Genomic DNA, 20,790 nt, shown 5'->3' with positions numbered 1-20,790 from the left:
CAGGGAGATCTCCATTTTGCATCGGCTGCCCTACCTGATTTCAACCCTTTGGAAAGGATGCCCCTTCCTGGATAAGTTCACCACTTTTAAACTCACCATCACATGGTTAACTCACACTTTAGTGACATCACTTTCCTTAGTCTCTTCTCCCTCTGACTGGAGGGAGGGATGGAGGGCAGAGTACTAAACTCTTCCTAATGCCTTCCTTTATAGAGGGCAGCACCTGAATATTCAGCTCATTCCATCCTACATGTGCCGCCCTGCCTCGTTTCAACCCCTTGAGAAGATAACCCTGGTGTTTTCCCTGCTCTCCTCCTTCTTCCTGTCTCTTGTCTCCCCCTTTAGAATGTTAAGCCTGTTGAAGGCAAGGACTGTCTTTCTTTTTTATTTACTGTATCCTTAGCACTTAGTACAGAGGAGCTCATAGCAGACACTTAAGAAATGTTTATTGGATTGGGTGTCTGGGCAAGGAGAAAGGAAAAATAGAACAAAGGCAAGAAATGGGGTCCATTCCAAAGCTGGGCCCCTTTGGCCTTAGTTCAATACAAAACAAACATAACTCTAGTGTGATAGGATAGTGTAGCAGTAGCAGTAGCAGCAGCAATAGTAGTAATAGCAGCAGTGGTAGTGGAGGTAGTAGTAGTAGTAGTAGTAGTAGTAGTAGTAGTAGTAGTAGTGGTAGTAGTAGTAGTAGTAGTAGTAGTAGTGATAGTAGTAGTAATAGTAGTGGTGGTAGTAACATTAGTAGTTGTAGTATGCCACTGAATCTCTCCAAGTCCCCAAGTAACTCTCTAATAAACTGTAAATGGGTTGTAGTTATGTATCATGGGAGCTATTTCCACTCTGGGAGTTCTGACACCAGTGAAATTACAGGTCCCCCCTAAAATGTTCTCGGAACAAGGGGTAGCCCCATATCATGATGAGGCACTGGAGGAAGATTCTATGGACCAGGACCCAAGATCCTTTTGTGACAGGGCCATTACTGAATGGCTCTGGGCTCTTTTCCACAATGTTTTCACATGTGGCCTAAAGTAGATGCTTGAATGAGGTGAGTGTGATAAAGGCAGACAGAAAGTTCTCCTTGAAAAGACTGTGAAACGACATGCTTCCCCCCCCCCCACCTTTATATTTAAGTTCCAATATTTGAGTTCGTGATAGGTTTTTCTTTTCTCTATTCTGTATTTGTGTTCTGGCATTTGAGTCTAAAAGAAAATTTTGAGAAAAACAAAGACTGTGAAGTCATTCTTTATAGAAAGACCCATTTCCATAAACTCAGAGGGAGTTTGCCTCTTTAAAGGCATGAAGAACCATTCTGGAGTTTATGACATTTAAAGGAAGGAGGCTGCAGTCCTGGACACAGAGTTGGACATGCGCACTTTGGCTCCCAGAGGAAGGCTACAAGTGTTCTGGCTCTTTGCTAAAGGGTGTAGATAACCAGGGGCTGCTGGTTGGTCCCTTAGACAAGGGGCTGTCCAAGGAAAAATATGAACAAACATAGGCTGTCCCCAAGAGAATTGGTGACCGAGTCTTCCACTTTCAAAATGGCTTTTTGGTTGGAACACAGCCAACACAAAGTCTTTCATGGACTTCACTCCTTCTTCCCTGCCACCCCACCCCCCAGCAATGATGATGACTTGTCAAACAGTGCAATCTAGTTTCTAGTCCTGGTGACTACCTCATGAGTTTGGGGAGGAGAGGGGCACTTCTTGCAACTGTACTTCTCAGAAGAGGAGATGATAGGGGCAGTCAGGTGGCTCAGCAAGTAAGAGCACCGGCTCCAGTGTCAGGATGACCTGGGGATCGAATCCGGGCTCGGATACTTAGCACCACACCCAGAAATAACTGGCCGTGTAACCTTGAGCAAGTTACTTAACCCCAATTGCTTAAAAAAAAAAAAGAGATGATAATTGATAAGATCATCTTGGAAATGAAAGTCCAAACCACAACCTCCTGAGAAAGCATAATAGGGGTAATGGGTAAGAGTTTCACGGTTTAAATATGTGTTCATGTGCGCATCTGACTCTTGCGTTTTGAGAAGTTCTTTCATGGTGGACGAAATAAATAGCTGTCCTAAGGCTTATAGCAATCATTTTGTATAGTGAGTACTTTTCTAGATGGGATTCTGTTCATCTTTTTTGGAAAGACTCTAGAGATGAGCTATATTTTTGTATTATTTAAGAGATTTTCCCTGGACTCCAGTGTACAGGCACAATGAGCCAAAGAGTGCGAGGAAATAGACAAAAGTCAACTCTCTTTGGAATCAGGTCCTTCTCCCCCCCCCCCTCCCCCGGACTGAACTTGGGCCATGGGAGGACAGAGCTGGGACTCTTTTGTGGTAAGGGGCACACCTCTTAGGCTGCTGTACATGAGTTACAGAAAACAGACATCTCTATCTAGAGTCAAGGGTGATTTTCATTCACATGAGAAGGGGATAAGAAAGCCCCCAGACTGTGGTGTGTAAAAGGCCCTGGGAGCTAGCTCCCAGCATGAAAAGCTCAGACCACATTGGACACAGGAAAAGTGCAGCCTCTCCTTCTCCTTCCCATAACTCAGAGATAGAAAGAGATAATCTTCACAGGCACTTTCTGTTTCATGTGCTGGCGTCTGTCTCAGATCTCTGGGCAGTTTCCTAATTGCCAATGACTGTTTCTATGGATGTGAGTGTCTGCTAAACATGTAAGTCCTGGAATTTTCCAGGGAAGACTTTTTTCTTTGCACATAAGCCAGAAGATTCCTCCTTATATAAGTCATCCGACTGTTCCACTGGTGGTGTCATTCACTCAAGGCCCTTCGTAATCCTGGTTGTCCTTCTCTGGTCACTCTCCAGGTCTTAAACCATGGCACCCAGAACTGAACACAATACTTCAGATGGGGATGAATGCAGAGAACAGAAAAACTATTGTTTCCCTATATCTGGAAGCCAAGTCTCTCTTAACATGGCTCAAGATCACATCAGTTTTTGTGGTTCCTACATCCCACTGCAGACTCAGATTGGACTTGTGGTCCACTAATATCCTTTAGATCTTTTCTAGAATTCCTATCTAATCATGTCTTCTCCATTTTATAGTTGCAAAGCTCATTTTTTGTGCCCTAATAAGACTTCATATTTATTCCTCTTGAATTTTACCTTATATTCAGCTCAATGCCCCTAAGAACTTTTTGGTTCTTGATTCTGTTATTCAGTGCTTTAATTATCCTTCCAGGGTTTCCACTCTGAAATTTCATAAGCACATCATTTATACATCTTTATCCAAGACAATGACAAAAATGAAAAGTGCACAGCAGTCAGAGGAATCTTCCTGCCATGAAGACATTAACTACTCTTTGAGTACAGCCATCCAACCAGTTGAAAAATCCACCTGATTTTATTTTTTTCTAATCCATATCTCTACATCTAGAATAGGGTAAATTGATCAATTTTTTCAAGTGGACTTGATGACCTTAGCAATCTTACCAAATAGGAAAAGAGGTCTGTCTTGACCTGTCTTTGATGAAGTCATGCTGGCTCTTTGTAATCACCACTTCCCTTTACAGAAGTTCATCAACCATCTCTTTCATGATCTATTCTAATATTTTCATAAGAACCGAAGTCAAGTCCACTAGCCAGTTGGCAGACTGCTTCCTTCCTTTCTTTGAAGATCAGGACTACATCTGCCCTTCTCTAATCTTGTGGTCACCTGTTTTCAACCACCTTTCAAATACCATGGACAGTGGATTAGCCATCCCATCTGCCGGCCTTTGGGACCTCTGAATGGAATTCACCAAGAGCAGGTAAGTGTTCTCGACTGCCTCTCTACTTATCCTGGGCTTCAACTCCTTGGGAGTCATCTTTGCTCTGTTATTTCCAGGGTAAGGAGTGTTCACCTTGGCCAAGAAAACAAATTAAAAAAGGACTGAGCAGCTCTACTTTATGTTGTCAATTATCACCCTATCCACCCTAAGCAAAGATCCTGCTCTTTCTTTGACTCTCTGTTCTCCACCAATATAACTTTAAAATCCTGTTCTTATTTTTAGCATTCCTAACAATATTTTAATAGGACCGTGCCACACTCTAATATCTACTTTCTGTTACCTGGCTGTATTCCACATTCTGTACATTTCTCATTTAGATCTAAGTTGGTTGGTGAGCTCCCTGTGTGTCCACATCAATTTCTTCATTCAAGTACTATTCTTCATTCAAGTACTATTCTTCGTTCAAACGGTTTCCTTTTGTGTCCCAAATTTCACTTTTGAGCATCTCCCATCCCTTCCAGTATGTCTTCCTTTGAAGAATTTTAGTCTACAGGACTCTACTTATCTTTTTCCTGCACCCTTTGAAATCTGAAATCTGCTTTCTTAAACCTAGAATACATGTCAATCTATGCTTGGATTTCCTCATCCCTATCACAAATTCCAAGATGGAGTAGTCACGGTTCCTATCACCTCTACCCTAGCAACCAGTTCCTCCATGTTAATGCGAATAAAATCCAGAACAGAATCCTGCCTTGTTAGGGGAAGGATAAAATTATCACTGAGGAAAGTCAAGATGTTAGTAGCTGTTATGCTTTTGGCAGAGAAAGTTCCAAGAGGTGTCTGGATAACTGAAGACCCCCACGATTACTATATCATGCCTTTGTGCCAAGTTTGCAATCTTTTAGTCAAACTCATCTATTTTTTTCTGTTCAAGTGGTCTGTCATACACGCTAAAGAAAAAGATCACTTATTTCTCCCTCTTTTGACCTTCACCCAAACACTCTGCATGCTTCTTCACTCTGGTTCCTGCATTTCTTCATGAAGATGCCTTCTTGACATGCAATGGTACTCCCTCTCCACCTTTTATCTGCCTCATTGTTATTGAATAGGACGGAAACATTCACAGGGATGATCCAGTCATGGGACCCATCCAAGTCAGTTGCAGGGACAACTATGTCATCCAATTTGCACTCTTTGGTCCTCTTGTTTGTTTTAGGAGAATAGAGAAGGAGTTGGTTTCTTTAATTGGATTCTGTCTCCTATACTTTCAGGCTGTTGGTGATGTTATTTTCCTTCCTTCTTTGTGGTTACACTCTATAGTATCTAACTTGGGGGGGGGCTATAAATAGGCAACATTCTCCCCTCCCTTTTAGTTTAAAGCCCTTTAGATGCAAGACAGCTGGCAAACACATCATCACCAGCCTTTGTTAGGTGTACTACATCTCTAGTAAGGAATCTATTATCTTTCCATCGTAAGTTGTGGTCTGGAAATCCAAATCCCATTCTCGGAAATCACCAGTCAGCCGTTCACTTCCCAAATTAAATTTTCTCATGTGCATCCCTTTCTTTTAGTGGACAACGGTGAACAAAGCACAATATGTACCACTCTGGTCTTCAGTTTTTTACCCAAGACATCATAGTTGTTGGCAATATTTTTAGGTTCCTCCTGGAAGTGTCATTTGCCTTCATCTGAACTTCCACAAGTCAGTAATTATCCTCCCATTTTGACAAATTTTAGAAGGTTCTCTTATATCTTGGAGACATTTCCTGAGATCTTAGATATCTGTGTTTTTTTTTGTTTTGTTTTTTGCTTTTGTGAGGGCAATAGCAGTTAAGTGACTTGGTCAAGGTCACGTGGCTAGTTTTTGTGCTAAGTGTCTGAGGTCACATTTGAACTCAGGTCTTCCTGACTCCAGGGCCAGTGCTCTACTCACTGCACCGCCTAGCCGCCCCAGACTTCTCTATTTTTGTGATCAGGTCAACAAATAGCTGCCTTTGTACTCCAAACAAGGCATCAGCAACTACTCACTCTGTTCTCTTCTTCCTCTGACCTTTACTAGATGACCTCTCATCTGATGGCTTCCTAGGGCTCCACTCTGCCATTCCTCAGGTAGTGGTTTCTTTCACGTTGGAGCATGCAGTTCTCTCCTCTTTAAAAGTAGCTTAAATCTCTTTTTAATAAAGCTCTAATTGTAGTTGTTTTTTCCCCTCCTATTACATTCTTCTATTCTCCATCATTCTAGCAAGGGTCATCTCCTTTCGCTTCAGATCCCTCCTTCCCACTGTTGTCCTTCCTTCTGTCTTCTTTAAGAATGCTTTAATTCCTCTCTTTTTCATTTTTTGTTTCTTCTTTCTCCTTGTTCATTCCATTGGTTATGGTTCTTCTTTACAACCTGACTAATGTAATGTGAAGGTATGTGTAGAACCTATATCGGAAGTAGGAATTCAAAAACTTGTGGAACTGAATGTTGCAAACTAATAGTAAATAAATTTAAAACAAAAACATAAAGAATACTTTAATTCTCTTACAATTTCAAAAGTGGAAAGGTATTCTTGAAGAATACTCTTCAAGAAAGCCTCTTCCTTTTCTCTTCTAAGAGGGATTTCATTGCATGCTTGGAAAACAGGTAACACTGATGGAAATAATGACAATTTCCCCTATTCTCCAAAATGGTTGAGATTTTAAGTCTTAATTAAAAATAAATACTTGTGGGTATTTACACCTCAACCCTAAGCACCTAGTCAAAACTTTTCAGCAGTTATCACCTCTTAATAATTCAATAACTTTTCAAATTTCTTTCCTTTGACTCAACAATACCATTGTCCCAATTACCTCCCCTTCAGCATTTCACCATACTACAGTCACTTTCCCTAAAATGCCCGCCTAACAATGTCCTCATCAATTTACTTACCCCTCCAATGGTTCCAGTAATCTTTACTTCCTTACCTGAATTTGGCTTGCCAACTACCTTTTCCTTCTTTAGTCCATCTCTTTTTGGACTACTTTCTTTTTGATCCCCTCTAATCTGTTTATATCCTCCTTAATTGTCTTTGATCCTCTTTCTTTTTCAGCCCAGAAGTAAAATCTGAGCCAGGATCTTGTCAGAGACTGCTCTTCAAAATTTCCTTAATTTTTCTTTAATTCAGGCTCTGACCCACTAGTCTAGACCCATCCAAATCAATTCATTATTGACTCAACTCCTTCTCTATTCTCCTAACCCTCCTACCCATATCAGAAGCGCAATGTGTGATGTGACGATCAAAGGATTTAACACTACCTTAGGTTGTGTTAGTAGAATTAGTATGCAGAACAAGAGATGTTAGTTCCAATATGCTTTGGCCATATCAGACTACGTCTGAGAGACTGGTAGGTAGTGCGACAGATAGAGTGCTGGCTTTGGAGTAAGAAGACAAGTTCAAATCCTGTCTCCTGATATGAACTGTGACGTGGCCAAGTCACTTAACCTCTCTTGGTCTCGGTTTTTTCCCCTGTAAAAATGCAGATAATAATAGCATCTACCTTACATATATGAACATATATAAAGTCCTTTGCAAACATTATGGCACCTTATAGATGCTAGCTATAAGACTAGACTAATTGTATCCAGTTCCTGGTGCCACATTTTAGAATGGATATTGACCATCTTAATAAAAGGTAAGAGGCTGCTTTTCATTATGCCATATGCCTACTATGTAATACAATGCCTTGCACATAGTAGGTGCTAAATAAATTCTGACCATGAAATACTGAGACCTTTTTCTTCCAGGGAAGAACCACGAGGATAGTGAGGGGACTGACTGGTGAATCACTTCATTATCCACCCTGCTCTCTTGGATTTCATGATCTCTAAAACGTATCATTCTCCAAGATGAAATCAATTCTGAAACTCCCATCTCCTCAGCACCTCTCGCCCCTGGGGTCCCTTCCTCATTCCGATTAGAAAAGGTAGAGGGTAGAAATTAAATAGCTTCTTCCACATCCTCCACCAATTACGGAGGGGGCTCAGGGAATTTATACCATCTTTTCCCACCTGTCCACTCTATTGGACTTTGCCATCTCCAGAAACTCTGCAACTCACACCTCCTCAGAGCCTCCCCTGGCCCCAGCCCTAGCTGCAGGACTCAGCCTGCCTCTGGATCAGGTACCCTTCTCACACCTTTTCAGCTTCTTATTCGCTCCTCCAGGGCAGGGACTGCCTTAGGCCTACTTTTGCATCCCCTGAACTTAGCACAGTGCCTGGTACATTGGAGAAACTAAAATAAATGTTTGTTGACTAGTTCGTATGAGTCTTGGTTGAAAGAACTATGAATGTTTAGCCAGCAGAAGAGAAGACATACAGAGGATACTATCCAACTATTTCAAGGATTATTACATAGGATGGAGATTAGTCTCATTTTTCCTGGTGCTGGAGGGAAAAGCTAGGACCAGTGCATCCAAGTCACAGGGAGTCAGATTTTGGCTAAATGTGAGGGAAGCATTCTTAACACTAAGGGCTCTCTAAAAATGGAAAGGCCCAGAAACAAACAAAAGCAGTAAATGAGTGTTTAATAACCCCACACACACACACATTATTGGGAGAATAATATGCTCTGCACGTGACGAGAATTATTGAGAAAACTGGAAAGCAGGTTAGCAGAAATTTGCTTTAGACAGGCACCTTCTATTATAGAGTACAACAAACACCCAATGGATATGGGGATATAAAAGATCAGATCCTTTTGTAAAAATTTTTTTTTAAATCAAGGGAGAACAGAAGGAAAAGACTTGGCACAACCATCATAAAAGGTATAATGCTCTTTTCTTGGGCAACTAAATGGTATAGAGGATGGAGCACCAGGCCTGGAATTTGTTTCATTTCCTGAGTTCAAATCTGGCTTCAGATACTTACTAGCTGTGTGACCCTGGGCAAGTCACTTAACCCTATTTGCCTCAGTTTTCTAATTTGGAAAATGAGTTGGAGAAGGAAATGACAAACCACTCCAGTATCTCTGCCAAGAAAGCCTCAAACAGGGTCATGAAAAGTCAGACATGAAAGAAATGGCTGAACAACAACCTCTTTCCTTAATTCGATTTTATTTTATCTTCAGTTCTGAATTCCCCCCCTTCCTTCTTCCCATCCCAAAGCCATTGAGGCAAAGGCAAGAAAAACAAAACTAAGGACATAATAATTAAGGGATACAGAAGATCATAAAAGGTAAAAACAACAGTTTCTGATGATAAAATGATAAAGTTTTTGTGCAAACAATAGAAATGACCAAATAGGGCAAAGTTTTTGTATCAGGTATCACTGTTAGGTCTGATATCCAAGACATAAAACACTTGACATATGAGAATATGACATAAAAGATTATGCTAAAAGGTCAAACGATATAAATTGTTTTCCAAGGAATACTTGCAAATTCTCAAAGACCATATTAAAACATGTTCCATATGACTAAAAGAACTGCAAATTAAAACAATTTTCCTGTTTTACACACCACCACCACCCCTTGCAATTTGTAATTGACAAAAAACAATTTTGACAAAAAACTGGAACAGTCAGCATTGGAGGGGCTGTGGAAAGAGATTTTCATGGAGCTGTGAATTGGTTCAAACATTAGAGAAAACAATTTGGAATTATGTGAGAAAAGCAATTTAGCTGTTCTTCGCCTCTGACCCGGTTATGCAGTTCCTAGACAGATTCTCCAATATAATACGATAAACATTTATTAGGCACTTACCGGGTGCAAGGCGTTGTGCTGAGAACTAAGCATTAAATGAGAAGAGGACGGACCTGCACTTGAGAAACTCGCAACCTAATGCAGGAGACAGCATGCAAATAACTGTACAAAATTATAGGACAAACTGGAAATAATAGAGGTTAGGCACAGGAATTAGATGGACTGGGGAAGACTTCCTATAGGAGGCCAAACACCTCTCACATTCACAAGTTAAATGCACTCAGTAGTAGGGAGGGTTTGTGGAAGGACAGCCAGACAAACTACATGGTATGTGGATGGGTTGCAATCTGTGTGTGCAAACACGACCGTGTCTCCACCAAGGTACCCAAAGCATGAGTCAAAGAGAAGCTCTGCGATGGATTTTAAAGCCCTCCAGATCTCCTGCCCTTTACGATGGGGTTTTTAAGGAGTAAAAATGAGAATTTCAGATTGGTATGGATTCGATTCTCCTGTGACATCCTGATCGTATTAGGGTTAACTTGTAAAAGTGCTATTCTTCTAATTGCCGTCTGGGGTCTGTACCTGAAACCCAAATTAGAAGGTTGGCTTCCGTCACAAACAATATACTGCCTCGAATCACCATTTGCTTTCTTCCAACTGCCTCTTTAGGACTCAGCTCATTTTCCCCACCAGCAGTGGGGCCCAAGGCAATAAAAACCTACTTTTGGTCAGCAAACGAAACCAACTGTTCACAAGCCACATATGGAGTAAATATGGACGGTAAAATAGGTGCGACTTTTACAGTCACTTTTCTGACCATCAGTTTCACAACTGAATTATTTATAGGTCTCTCAAAAATGGGCTTCTCTGTTACTCAGACTGCCAAGAAATGGAAGGGCCCATCCAGAGCTTAAAATACTGATCAACCTAGTGTGACTCATTACTGAAGATAAAGGTGTTGGGCCCCCAAAAATTTTGAAACAGCTGAAAACTATTCCATGATGTAGCACCCAATCAGGCCCTTTTTATTCATTCCTTGACTTCAACCACATGGAAGCATTTTGAAGGCTGGTTCTGTTGGCTCCACGAAGCCGTTCCATCGGCTCCAGTGGCTGAGAACAGGTTTTACTTTGATGTCAGAAGGGAATGGCCGGCTGCTCCAGGCAAACATTTTCCTCCACCTTCTACAACTTTCCTCACCATCTCTGCAAAGCAGTATTCTCCAAACCTTAACATTTCGGTTTTTGTCCTAGCTTTCAAAACACTAGCTTCCCAGGGAAACTGCCCCATGCTTCTATGCTGAAACAAAAGGCCCAACAAGGCAACACAACACCAGTATCAGGCCAAACATGCTGGATTTGGAGGTGGTGAGGGGTGGGTTCAAATCCTGGCTCTTTAGCTACCTATGTGAAGCTGGGTGAGTTATTTCTTGCTTTCCTCAATTGTAAAAAAAAAGGGACTTGGTCTTCCAACTCTAGATTTAAACTTGAGATGAGTCTGCTGCTTCTTCTTTGCAATAATCCTTTAGTCTGAAAGTAGTAACAACATCTCTTATACAAATTCACCTCATGGACTAGATTTCATAGAGGACTGTTATCAGCGTTCCTTGCATCTCACCAGAAAGGATGGGTGCTCTAAGAGTCAGCTTGTCTAAGAACTTTAATTGGGTTTGTTTATGGTAGAATAGACCTTGGCCTTCTACTGCTGCACATTCCTGCTTATGAGTAAACAGCTACATGGAAGACCCCCTTGTTCTTCTGATTTACATCCTATTTCTAACAAATCTTTTCTGCCTTCACCCAGTTTTTCTATGTTTTGGAAGTTTCAACAGGCTTTTCTTGGAAAATCAGATGGAAGATTTCTTTTCAATGGCAAGATCTGCCGAAAGTGATTTTAGAGTATTATCTACTAGGGAGACAATGCCATAGCTCTGGGTCAAATGGTAAGTAAGAGCTGTCACTTCTGGTGAATGTAAAACACACAAGAATAAAATGTAGGCTCCAGCACAATGTAAGTTTCTTGAGGTCATGGGGTCATTTCCTTTCTTGTCTTTTGATAGCTAGCATTTGTATAGTGACTTAAAGTTCACAAAAGGTTTTACAAATGTTCTCTCTTTTGATCTTCACAACAACCCTGGGAGGCAGGTGCTATTATCAGCTTTATTTTTAGAGATCAGGACACTGAGGCTTAAAGGGATGAACTGACTCATCTAGGGTCACACAGCTAGTATGTGAGGCAGGATTTGAATTCAGGTCTTCCTGATTCCTATGCTTTTTCTATCCCCAGCACCAAGGACAGAGCCTAACACTCAATAAATGCTTATTAAGGTGAACAAAAACGAAAATCTGTGACCTATGGCAAAAAAGAAAAGGTATGAATCTGGTGAGTTGTTACTGGTACTGCCATGCACAAAATCTAGTCAACAAGAATTTAGGTTAGAAAACTAATGGCTGCTGCTTCCAAATACTTAAATGACTGGCACGAAGAAGAGGTAACAATTTTTTTTTTTAGTTTAAAACACTATAGAAATGTAAGTTATCATTACTATGGCTGTTTAGAGAGTCAAAAGTATGGTTCAGTGGGTGAAAGCTAAAATGATTTCCTCTCAATGTGACCTTTGTCACTGTCACCGGCCTGCTCCCAAAATGAAAGGGCTCTTAGTAGGGAGAGACTGTCTATTAGGAAAAGGTAGCTCGGTTTTACAGATTCGGTAGAAGAGGTTGGGCTAAGTCAGGTCTTTACCAACTCTAAGACAGCAAGTGCAGTAATGATCCACTTACTCAGAGGCCAGTGGTGTTCCTATAACCTCAACTCTTCTTAATTCTCTGGAAGAGAGGCCTTAGCCAACAGAAAGGACTCTGAAGATCCACAATCACCATAAATGATGCTGGGGCACCAAAAGTGATCCACTTTATTGAGGCTCCTAGTCAACATCTCACTGGGGCTTACCACTCAATTTTAAAAACGAAAATAAAAAAATTATTGACATCTTTTGCTCTTATATCACCTTCATTTCTTAATGCATCACTCCTCTTCTCCCCAACCCAGCAAGCTAAACCTCAGAGCAAAGATATGAAAAGAAAGAGCCAATACATCAACTGTGTCTGACAGTCTAGGTGATATTTCTCATCATTCCTAGACACTCCTAGAAGTAACACATTTTAGAAAGGGTTTGGTTCTCAAAACATTCATTTTCACTTAGAGGGAAAATTCACTTATGTACAAAAGCACGTTGGCCCGATGATGTTGAATGAAGTATTAACGACATCTGGTGAGTGTAAGAGTTACAGTCTTCTTGTATTCCTTTAGTACATGAAAAGGCAAACTGAACTCCCCCCAGCTCCCACTTCAGAGGAAACATCCCAGGTTCAAGAACAAATTGTACCCAGTTTAGCTTAGTTCATTTGCCTACTCTTCTCCTTGACAGCAGTGCCTTCTAATAAGCAAACTCTAAGTCTTGGTAACATGAAGGAATCTTTATTGGTCTGTTATGTTTCTTCCGTTTACTTTTTTTTTAAAACAAGTACTAAAGTGTTTGGGCAAATCTGAGAATATTTCCCTTTTCCTTTACTGTACGGAAAAACTCCATCATCAGCTTAAAAAAAATTGGAAGGTGAAACAGCCCAGGCAATTCCTCAGGAGCTCTGCTTTGATTCTCCCTCATCGTGGCTTTTTATCCAAGCCCCTCCCGGTGCGATGAACTAGTCTCCTGTTTCTAAAAGCAGACGTGTTTCACTTACATCTTCACTCATTGTACTTAGATAGTTTTAGCCTGGGAATAATGTTCATTGACTGTAGCTCTTGGAACAGCAGTTTGCAGGCATAAGGGATTCGCAAGGAAGACACGTGACAGGAAGATTTGCAGTAGTGGCACCTGAAGCACAAATCAGAATACATGAGGTCAGGCTCTGCATTGGCAAGGAGGCAAGGACACACTTGGTTTTAAGAGAGAAGGTGGCTTTCTACCTGATTCTTCCACCACCCTCCCTACTGCCAGAAGTGTTTCTTTACTATCCGGTACAAAATACATGAACAGAAAGAAAAGAGCTTCATAAAATATTTTTGAATGGTATTTATTTTGCTTTTTGAAGGGCAACTGGGGTTAAGTAACTTGCTAGATTTTTTGTGTGGGTGTTAAGTGTCTGAGGCCAGAGCCGAACTCGGGTCCTCCTGACTCTGGGCTGGCGCTTTACTAACTGCACCACCTAGTTGCCCCAATGGTATTTTATTTTTTTAAATAAATTTTATTGATTTTTATTTTTCGGATTACTTCCATTTCTCAATGTGTCCCTTCCTTCTCTTCTACCCAGAAAGCCAAAGAGGAGGAAAAAGAAAATCAAAAGCCAGTTCAGTAAAACCAGCCCAGTCCCTGAAAAAGCCTGCCCTAATCTTCTTCGTCCCACAGCCACAGCCCCCTGCCTCAGCATTCTATTGTCATTATCAGGTGCACCATGGTGGCTGCTGCTATGTATGGTGTTTTCCAGGTGCTGCTTCTTTCATTCTGCATCTGTTCATGTAAGTCTTCCCATGTTTCTCCGTATTCACCAGTGTTTCTTTCTTACAGCACAATCACATTCCTTTACATTCAAGCATCACAACTTAACATTTTCCTCATCAATGGTCATGTAATTTGCTTCTAGTTCTTTTTTTGCTACTACAAAAGTGCTTCTCTAGATACTCTGGTGTATGCGGGACCTTTCTTTGTATTACTAACTTCACGGGGGCACAGATATACCTATAGGGCATTCTCTGTGTCAGAGTGGGCCACTTTGGGTCACTTTCTTCACCTCATTCCATTGCCTTCCATGCCCCCTCAAGGGCATGCAGACCTGGGTAGAGTTGGGACTCAAAAGGTAAATAAAGGTGCAGTATGCAGCAACTGAGACAGGGCAGAGAGGAAGTCAAACTTCTGGGAAATCGTTCCTAAACTAGGGCAACCATCTTTGTGAGCTATGGAATAAAATCTCTAACTTGAAAAATTAGAGAAAATGGAGTAAACAGCAGAAGAAATCACTCGCCAACATGAAATAATGCCAAAGGAACAGCACCAAACAAACCAACAAGTGTGGATCTATCAATATTGTTACTTTTACTTGCTGGTTTATATGATAGTTTTTCAACATAATTTACCTTTATTTGCTAAATGTGCTTTTATTACAGCTGTAAAGGGTCAAGTATACGTAAATGAAACAATATAATGAATTTCAGTTTTTAAACGCCTATTAAAGACTGGAGTTCAACATTTACTTTGGGCATATTTTTTGTTTAACTGTTCATCATTCCCGTTTGTGTTAATTTTAGCATTCCAACAACCCACAGAATGAGTAACTTCATGAAAATTTCTTTTGCACATTATATCAAGACTAAAAAATAAAATCATATGCTAAAAACCCCAGAATGGTTATATTAACTTGCAGCTCATACACAATAACATATTAGTGTGCCCATTTTTATCTAACCCTTCCAACACTGACCATTCTACTCTTTGGTCATCTTGATTGATTTGCTGGGTGTGTGTGAAAGCTGAAAGTTGTTTTGACTTATATTTCTTTTATTAGTTGTGAGTTAAAACACTCACGTTACTGTTAATAGCTTATATTTTTTGAAAACTGTTTACTGATATCCTTTGACCATTTATCTACTGGAAAATGGATTTTCAGACATTGTTTTTGATTGCCTAGTTATCTTTATTACAAATATTTCATGTTGTTTAGTTGCTTTTTAGTCACTCCTAAATCTTCATGACCCCATTTGGGTTTTCTTGGCAGAGACAAAGGAGTTGTCATCTTCTTCTCCAGCTCATTTTACAGATTAGGAAACTGAGACAGTGAAGTGACTTGCCCAGGGTCACAAAGTCTTCCTGAGGTCTTCCTACCTCCAGGCCCGGCACTCTGTGCACTGCACCACCTCACTGCCACAAATATTCGATACAAAGACTCTTTTCTCATCAATCTCTCAACCTTCTTCTTCTAGTTCCATTTATTTTAGGTAACTGAAATCACCTAATTTATCTTTTATAACTGCCTCTATCCCTTGCTTAGTTAAGAATTCCCCCTTTAGTTATAGTAGTAAAAAGTATCTGATCTGGTTCTCTTCTAATTTTTTTTTTTAAATGGTATGACTTTTAGTATTTGAGTCATGGATTCATTTTGAGTTTATTATGGTATACTGTATAAGGTATCAAGAATAAGTCAATAAAGTAATAAAAATCTAAACCTAATTTCTTTGAAACGACTTTTGAGTTTTCCAGAAATTCTCACCAAACAGGGAGTTCTTTCCTAGATAATTTATGTTCGGAAATTTATCTTATAGTGAGTTGCATTAAACTGTATTCATACAATTTTACAGACTTAATTAAAAGTTTTATTTTAATCAATGAAATGACTTAAATGCTTCTTTATTTTCAGATTTTTCCTTCTGAAATTCACTCAAACACAGTGCCATAAATCCTTCCTCAAATTACTCTCTAAATACATGAGAATTGGCAACTTCTTGAAATTTAGATTTATATTGCTGAGAAATGTTTCAAATCTGTTTAATCACTAAATACCAAGTAATTATTCACTCTCCTGGGTCCTATGGAATATATAAGATAATTATAGGCTGCAGCCCTATCCTAGAGGAAATTATAATCTGGATAGAAAAAAAAAGTAACTCGACAATTCAGAATTATGTAGGGAGAAGATAATCTGGAACTACATAATTTTCTAGTGGACTTGAATTATGAATATTCCTATGAACTTTTCTTTTCTCTTTCCTCTGCCTCCGTTAGTAAGATGACACAGGCAAGAAAACCTCAGCAGTCACTGGTCCGACCCATGCCTGAAGGGCATCCCCAATGTAACATAAAAGATCTCCAATGGAAGAGACTGCCATTTCCAGAGGCAGCCTCCTCCCTTGTGAACAGTTCCAGTCATCAAGAAGACTTTCCTAACATCTGTTCTACACTTGCCTTGCCACCCATCATTCCTGGTTCTCCCCTCTGGGCCCAAAATGGACAAGTCTAATTGCTTTTGCATATGAAAGCCCCTCAAATACTTGAAAGTAAGCATCTCATCTCCTGAGTCTTCCTCAAGTTAAATATCCCCAGTACGCCTTAGCAGATGTACATCACCAATCGCCTACTGGACATTTTAAGCTGCATGTCCTGGAGATGACCCAAATTCCATCTGTCTAGAACTCCTCCTCTGCATCACTCTGTCTCTTCCAAATTCACCTTTCTGCTGAAGAAGCTACCCTTCTCCAGCCTTTCCGATCTGGCAGCATCATTCTTCACTCTCCCACCACCTCCCCGTGGTCAATCCATTTCCAAATGCTGTCATTTCTGCTTCTATGAGACCTCTCTCACCTGAGCCCTTCTCCATCCTCCCGCACCTGCCACCTTCATTCAGGCCATCAACTCTGACCTAGGTGACTGCAGCAGCCTCCTAGGGGCTCCTACCACTCTTATGCCTCCTACTCTGTGCTACCAGAGCCATGTCTCCCAAGTAGAGATCTGACCATGTAACTCCCCTACCCAATCAACTACAGTGGACAAAACATAAACTCCTCTGTTTGGCTTTTAAAGCCCCAAGCCACCTGGTTCCAACCTTTCTAGCTTCATTGGACATTGTTCTCCTTTTCCAGCACTGTGGTCCAGCCAAGTGGGGCAGTGGGTAGAACACCAGGCTTGGAGTCAGGGAGACCTGAGCTCAAATGCAGCCGCGGACACTAGCTAGGTAAGTAAGCTTAGGCAAATCACTTCACCTCTGCTGCCTCTGTTTCCCCATCTGTAAAATGAGGATAATAACAACTACCTCCTATGGCTGTCAAGAGGCTGAAATAATCATTGTAAAGCACTTAGCACGATGTCTGGCAAACAGTATGTGCTATATTAATGTTGGCTGTTATTCCCTCTGGTCGTCAAATCCAACACTCCATCCAGGGTCTTAATGCCCTTGCACTGGATCTCCCTCATGCCTAGAGTGTGCTTCCTCTTGAGTTCTTCTCTTCTTGAAGATGCAGCTTGAATACCATCTTCTGCACGAAGCCTTTCCTGACCTCAGGTGTTGGTCAGCTCCCCCATTAAACTACTTAACTGTTTTGTGCACACCTCTGCTCATAAAATTTGTTTCTGCTGACAGATTAATGGCTGTGGATGTGAAGCTGATAAGCATGATGGGAGAGAATGATCCCCTTCCCATGGTGCTGCTAAGACCACTCTCACTGGAAGCTGAGGGGATACGAGGGGCCAGTGACCACAGAGGTCCAGTATGCAGTTCGGGGTCCCAAGGTACCCCAGAAGGGCTGGGTCTGCTGGGGAAAGAGACTCCAGGAGACAAGCGAATGCTCTTGATCTTGATTTTTCTTTTAGTAGATTCCTCCAATAGTCTTCCGAATTTCTGGTCTTCCTCCTAAGAGGCACATCTTTCTATTGCTACAACTTCTGGCAGAGAGGGCATTCATGAATATATGAAGACGTGCAGACAGGGCAGAGGGCAACAAACACACCCCAAGTTAATTTTCATTCACTGCAATGTGTATAGTACCTAACGTGGCCCTGGACTCCAAAGAAGTCCTTGTCAAAGGATTTTCCCCTAGATTTGGTTACTATGCTATTTTCCCCTCATATCACAGTCTGAATCGAGACATCTCAAGCCTGATGTCACTTTCAGACCCTTCTCGTCCTGTGCCTGCACTGGTCTGGGTCACTGAGTCACTCAGTCCAGTCTGCCTGGTTAAAGAGGAGAGCTTCTGGCTGGGGGACGCTCCTCTGGTCTTTTTCTACCTGACAAATGACTCCGTGCCCTCAAGCCAAGAACATGGATGTGCAATTTTCCTGCATAGCCATATGTATGATCCAGAAAGCATCTTGATCTCAGCAGCTGGAACAAAAAAGTTCACCTCTACTGAAAAGCTTTTAAATGACCTCGTGCACCTGAATCAGCCCCAAATGTGGATCTGTCTGTCCAAATGAACACCATGAAAACCGATGGATCTAAATCTGAAGGCAAAAGCAAAAGTGAGGACTGTCATTTCACAAGAGAAATTAAACCTTCCCTATTAGATATTTATCTTAATAGGGATCTTCTTTCATGGCGAGTTTTCATTTGGGCCCTTTCTCTTTGTGACTCCTGACCCCATGTCTTCTGGAGAACAAAAGTGTTGGCGTAAATATCCCCATAGCAATGCCTCACTAATGGGCAAGTCACCGATGAAGGGCTGGTGTGGAGATCCTCAGCGGCTCTAATTGCCTGGACTCCACTGTACTGCTCATTAAAGACCAGCTTTCACCCACCAACATTCCCAGCCCCTCCCATATCGGGTACAGTCAGGCTGCAGAAATGGCAGCATCATTCAATTCCTCAGCCAGAGGGCAGTTCCACAAGAAGCCTGCAAGGAGGCTAGTGTGGATTAGGAACTTCCACACCAGGAAGAGATCCCTCCAATCCCCTGCAGCACATTCAGGCCTATACAGCTGGAGACAAGATGCTCAGGCATTGATTGCTACCTGATTTAATGCTGCGTCAAAGGCCAGTCAGTAGATCACAGACAACAGAAACCACAAAATACAGGTCTGCTAAGGAAGAGTCTACACGAGCGTAATAAACTAGGAGTGTCAGATTTGAACAGAATCTCTTCTCCTAACCCATCCCTGTGTTTCTGTGCTTCACTGAGGAGCAGAGATAGCGGACGTCACATGTGAATCAAACCCACTGAGCTAACAAGGAAGCCCTCCGTGAAGCCTTTCCTTCCTACCTACAGGGCTGACCTGGGCTCCCTTTCCAAAGTTAAGCTATGAAAACCCTGCGTCACTGCAATCTGTCCCCCTAGAGACTGTGAAAAGCAAACTGAAGGCATTCTCCAGCTGGTCCTCAAGTACATTTCACAAGATGGACAGTCATCCCAGCATTGGAACAAACCAGAAAGGCCCCTTCTCATTCACACACAAAACAGCTGAGGCTAACTCCCAGAGTACTATCCCCCCAACTGCACAATCTGGTGAAAAGCATCATCTGCAGCAAGCTGGCTTCATTCAGCCAGGACAAGATGCCTCACTGGAAGGTGCCATCTTCTCCTCCAGCTGGGCAGAAAGGAGGGCCTGAACGGGAAACAGCACCCACCGGGATCAGGGCCTCTGGGCTGGGCAAAGTCCCATCATTCTGATGCTTGGGGGGCTTTATTCAGACAGAGAGGACTATGATGCCACCCAGTGAGCAAGTCACAAGCCACGTCCCTCAAGATCCCTTCCATGTTCAGAGGGCTTGGGATCTGGGTACCAGAGGGATCATTTGGGTAAGCCCTCTTGTTTCACTGGGGAAGAATATGGAATTCTGAAGGGAGTGTTCAAAAATGAGAGAAGATGGAAGTAGGTGCAGGGAACTAAGGAAAAATATTAAAAAATGGTGCAGGCCTGTCAGAAGGGTGTCTGGAGCACTAATGTTCACATGAGGCTGCTGGTGAATACCCAGAAACTCTTCTGTGGGTGCCCAGGGGGCGAGGGAAAAGTCACAAGAGAACAATGACAGCAGACAGCAGAACTCTCTCTCTCTTTACCTCTCGCTTTACTTCTGTTTTCTCTACCACAGAGAACTGTGTTTTCACTCAGAAAGGAAGAGCAAAACCAGGCCATAAGAAGCTGAAACTCCAGATAAGTGAGACAGAGGGCGGTAGGAAAGGCCGTAGGTACTCCACTGAACTCCATTCACTAGACCAGGCTGAACGAGAGTCCAAGGGACTAAAGGAAATGGAAGATAAGAAATGCTGAACTGCTACCAACGACCTCTGAAAAGAGGAGCCGAAGCCACCATGAGGTGGATTCTCACCCCTCCCCTTCCAAACAGAAGCTGGCGTTGGTTTTGTTGTCTTTGGTTCCTAGCAGAATTTTAGAAAATAAAAAGGAAAGTTGTGGGCTCCGGGAAAGGAAAGCAGTGACCACTAAGAAGCGTTCACAGTGGATGGGCGATGCCGCACCTGTAGGGACTGTATCATGTGACTGTCAGGTGGAACACTGACCACTCCTGAGCTTGGTGATGAGAATTTTTAGCAGGCTGTCCTCTAGATCTGAAAGGTGGTAATGCAGAAGAAAGATTAGAATTGCTCTGACTGACCCCAGAGGGCAGATTGAAGGAGAGAGGTTTGGGCTCCAGATAAGTAAAAGCTGTCTGAGGCCCAGAGCAAGACCCCAGTGGGACACTGTTGTGGATGGAAATCGAGTCTCCTATTACTGGAGATCGTCAAGCAGAGACCAAATGACCCCTGAAGTAAGTCCCAAGGTAGAGATTCTGTGAATTGGTTTGCCCGTGGTCACATGAACCAGGCAGAGCAAGAACCAAGGTCCAGGCCTCCAGCCTCAGGGCTCCTTCTGCTTCTTTAAAGAAGGTTCTTAAAATCCAACCCAGATAAGAAGAAGCCCTG

The 20,790-nt window shown here is 41.9% G+C and overlaps 1 protein-coding gene across 1 annotated transcript in view; it reads right to left on the bottom strand.

Annotated features, from left to right (window-relative positions):
* Positions 1–8,789: 8,789 nt before the first annotated feature.
* The window catches only part of POLR3B (RNA polymerase III subunit B), a 145,479-nt gene continuing 133,478 nt past the window's right edge, over positions 8,790–20,790 (bottom strand). The window contains exon 28 of the mRNA XM_069082161.1: positions 8,790–13,267. Coding sequence (XP_068938262.1) covers positions 13,138–13,267 — 130 coding nt within the window. The 3' untranslated portion in view covers positions 8,790–13,137. The remainder of the gene's footprint in view (positions 13,268–20,790) is intronic.

This window comes from Petaurus breviceps, unplaced genomic scaffold, assembly GCF_028583685.1.
Source record: "Petaurus breviceps papuanus isolate PSGF00001 unplaced genomic scaffold, PetGlider_PUasm1.0 156, whole genome shotgun sequence".
Classification (NCBI taxonomy): Eukaryota; Metazoa; Chordata; class Mammalia; order Diprotodontia; family Petauridae; genus Petaurus; species Petaurus breviceps.
The sequence above is the reverse complement of the archived record's forward strand: the minus strand, read 5'-3'. Positions and strand labels throughout refer to the sequence as shown.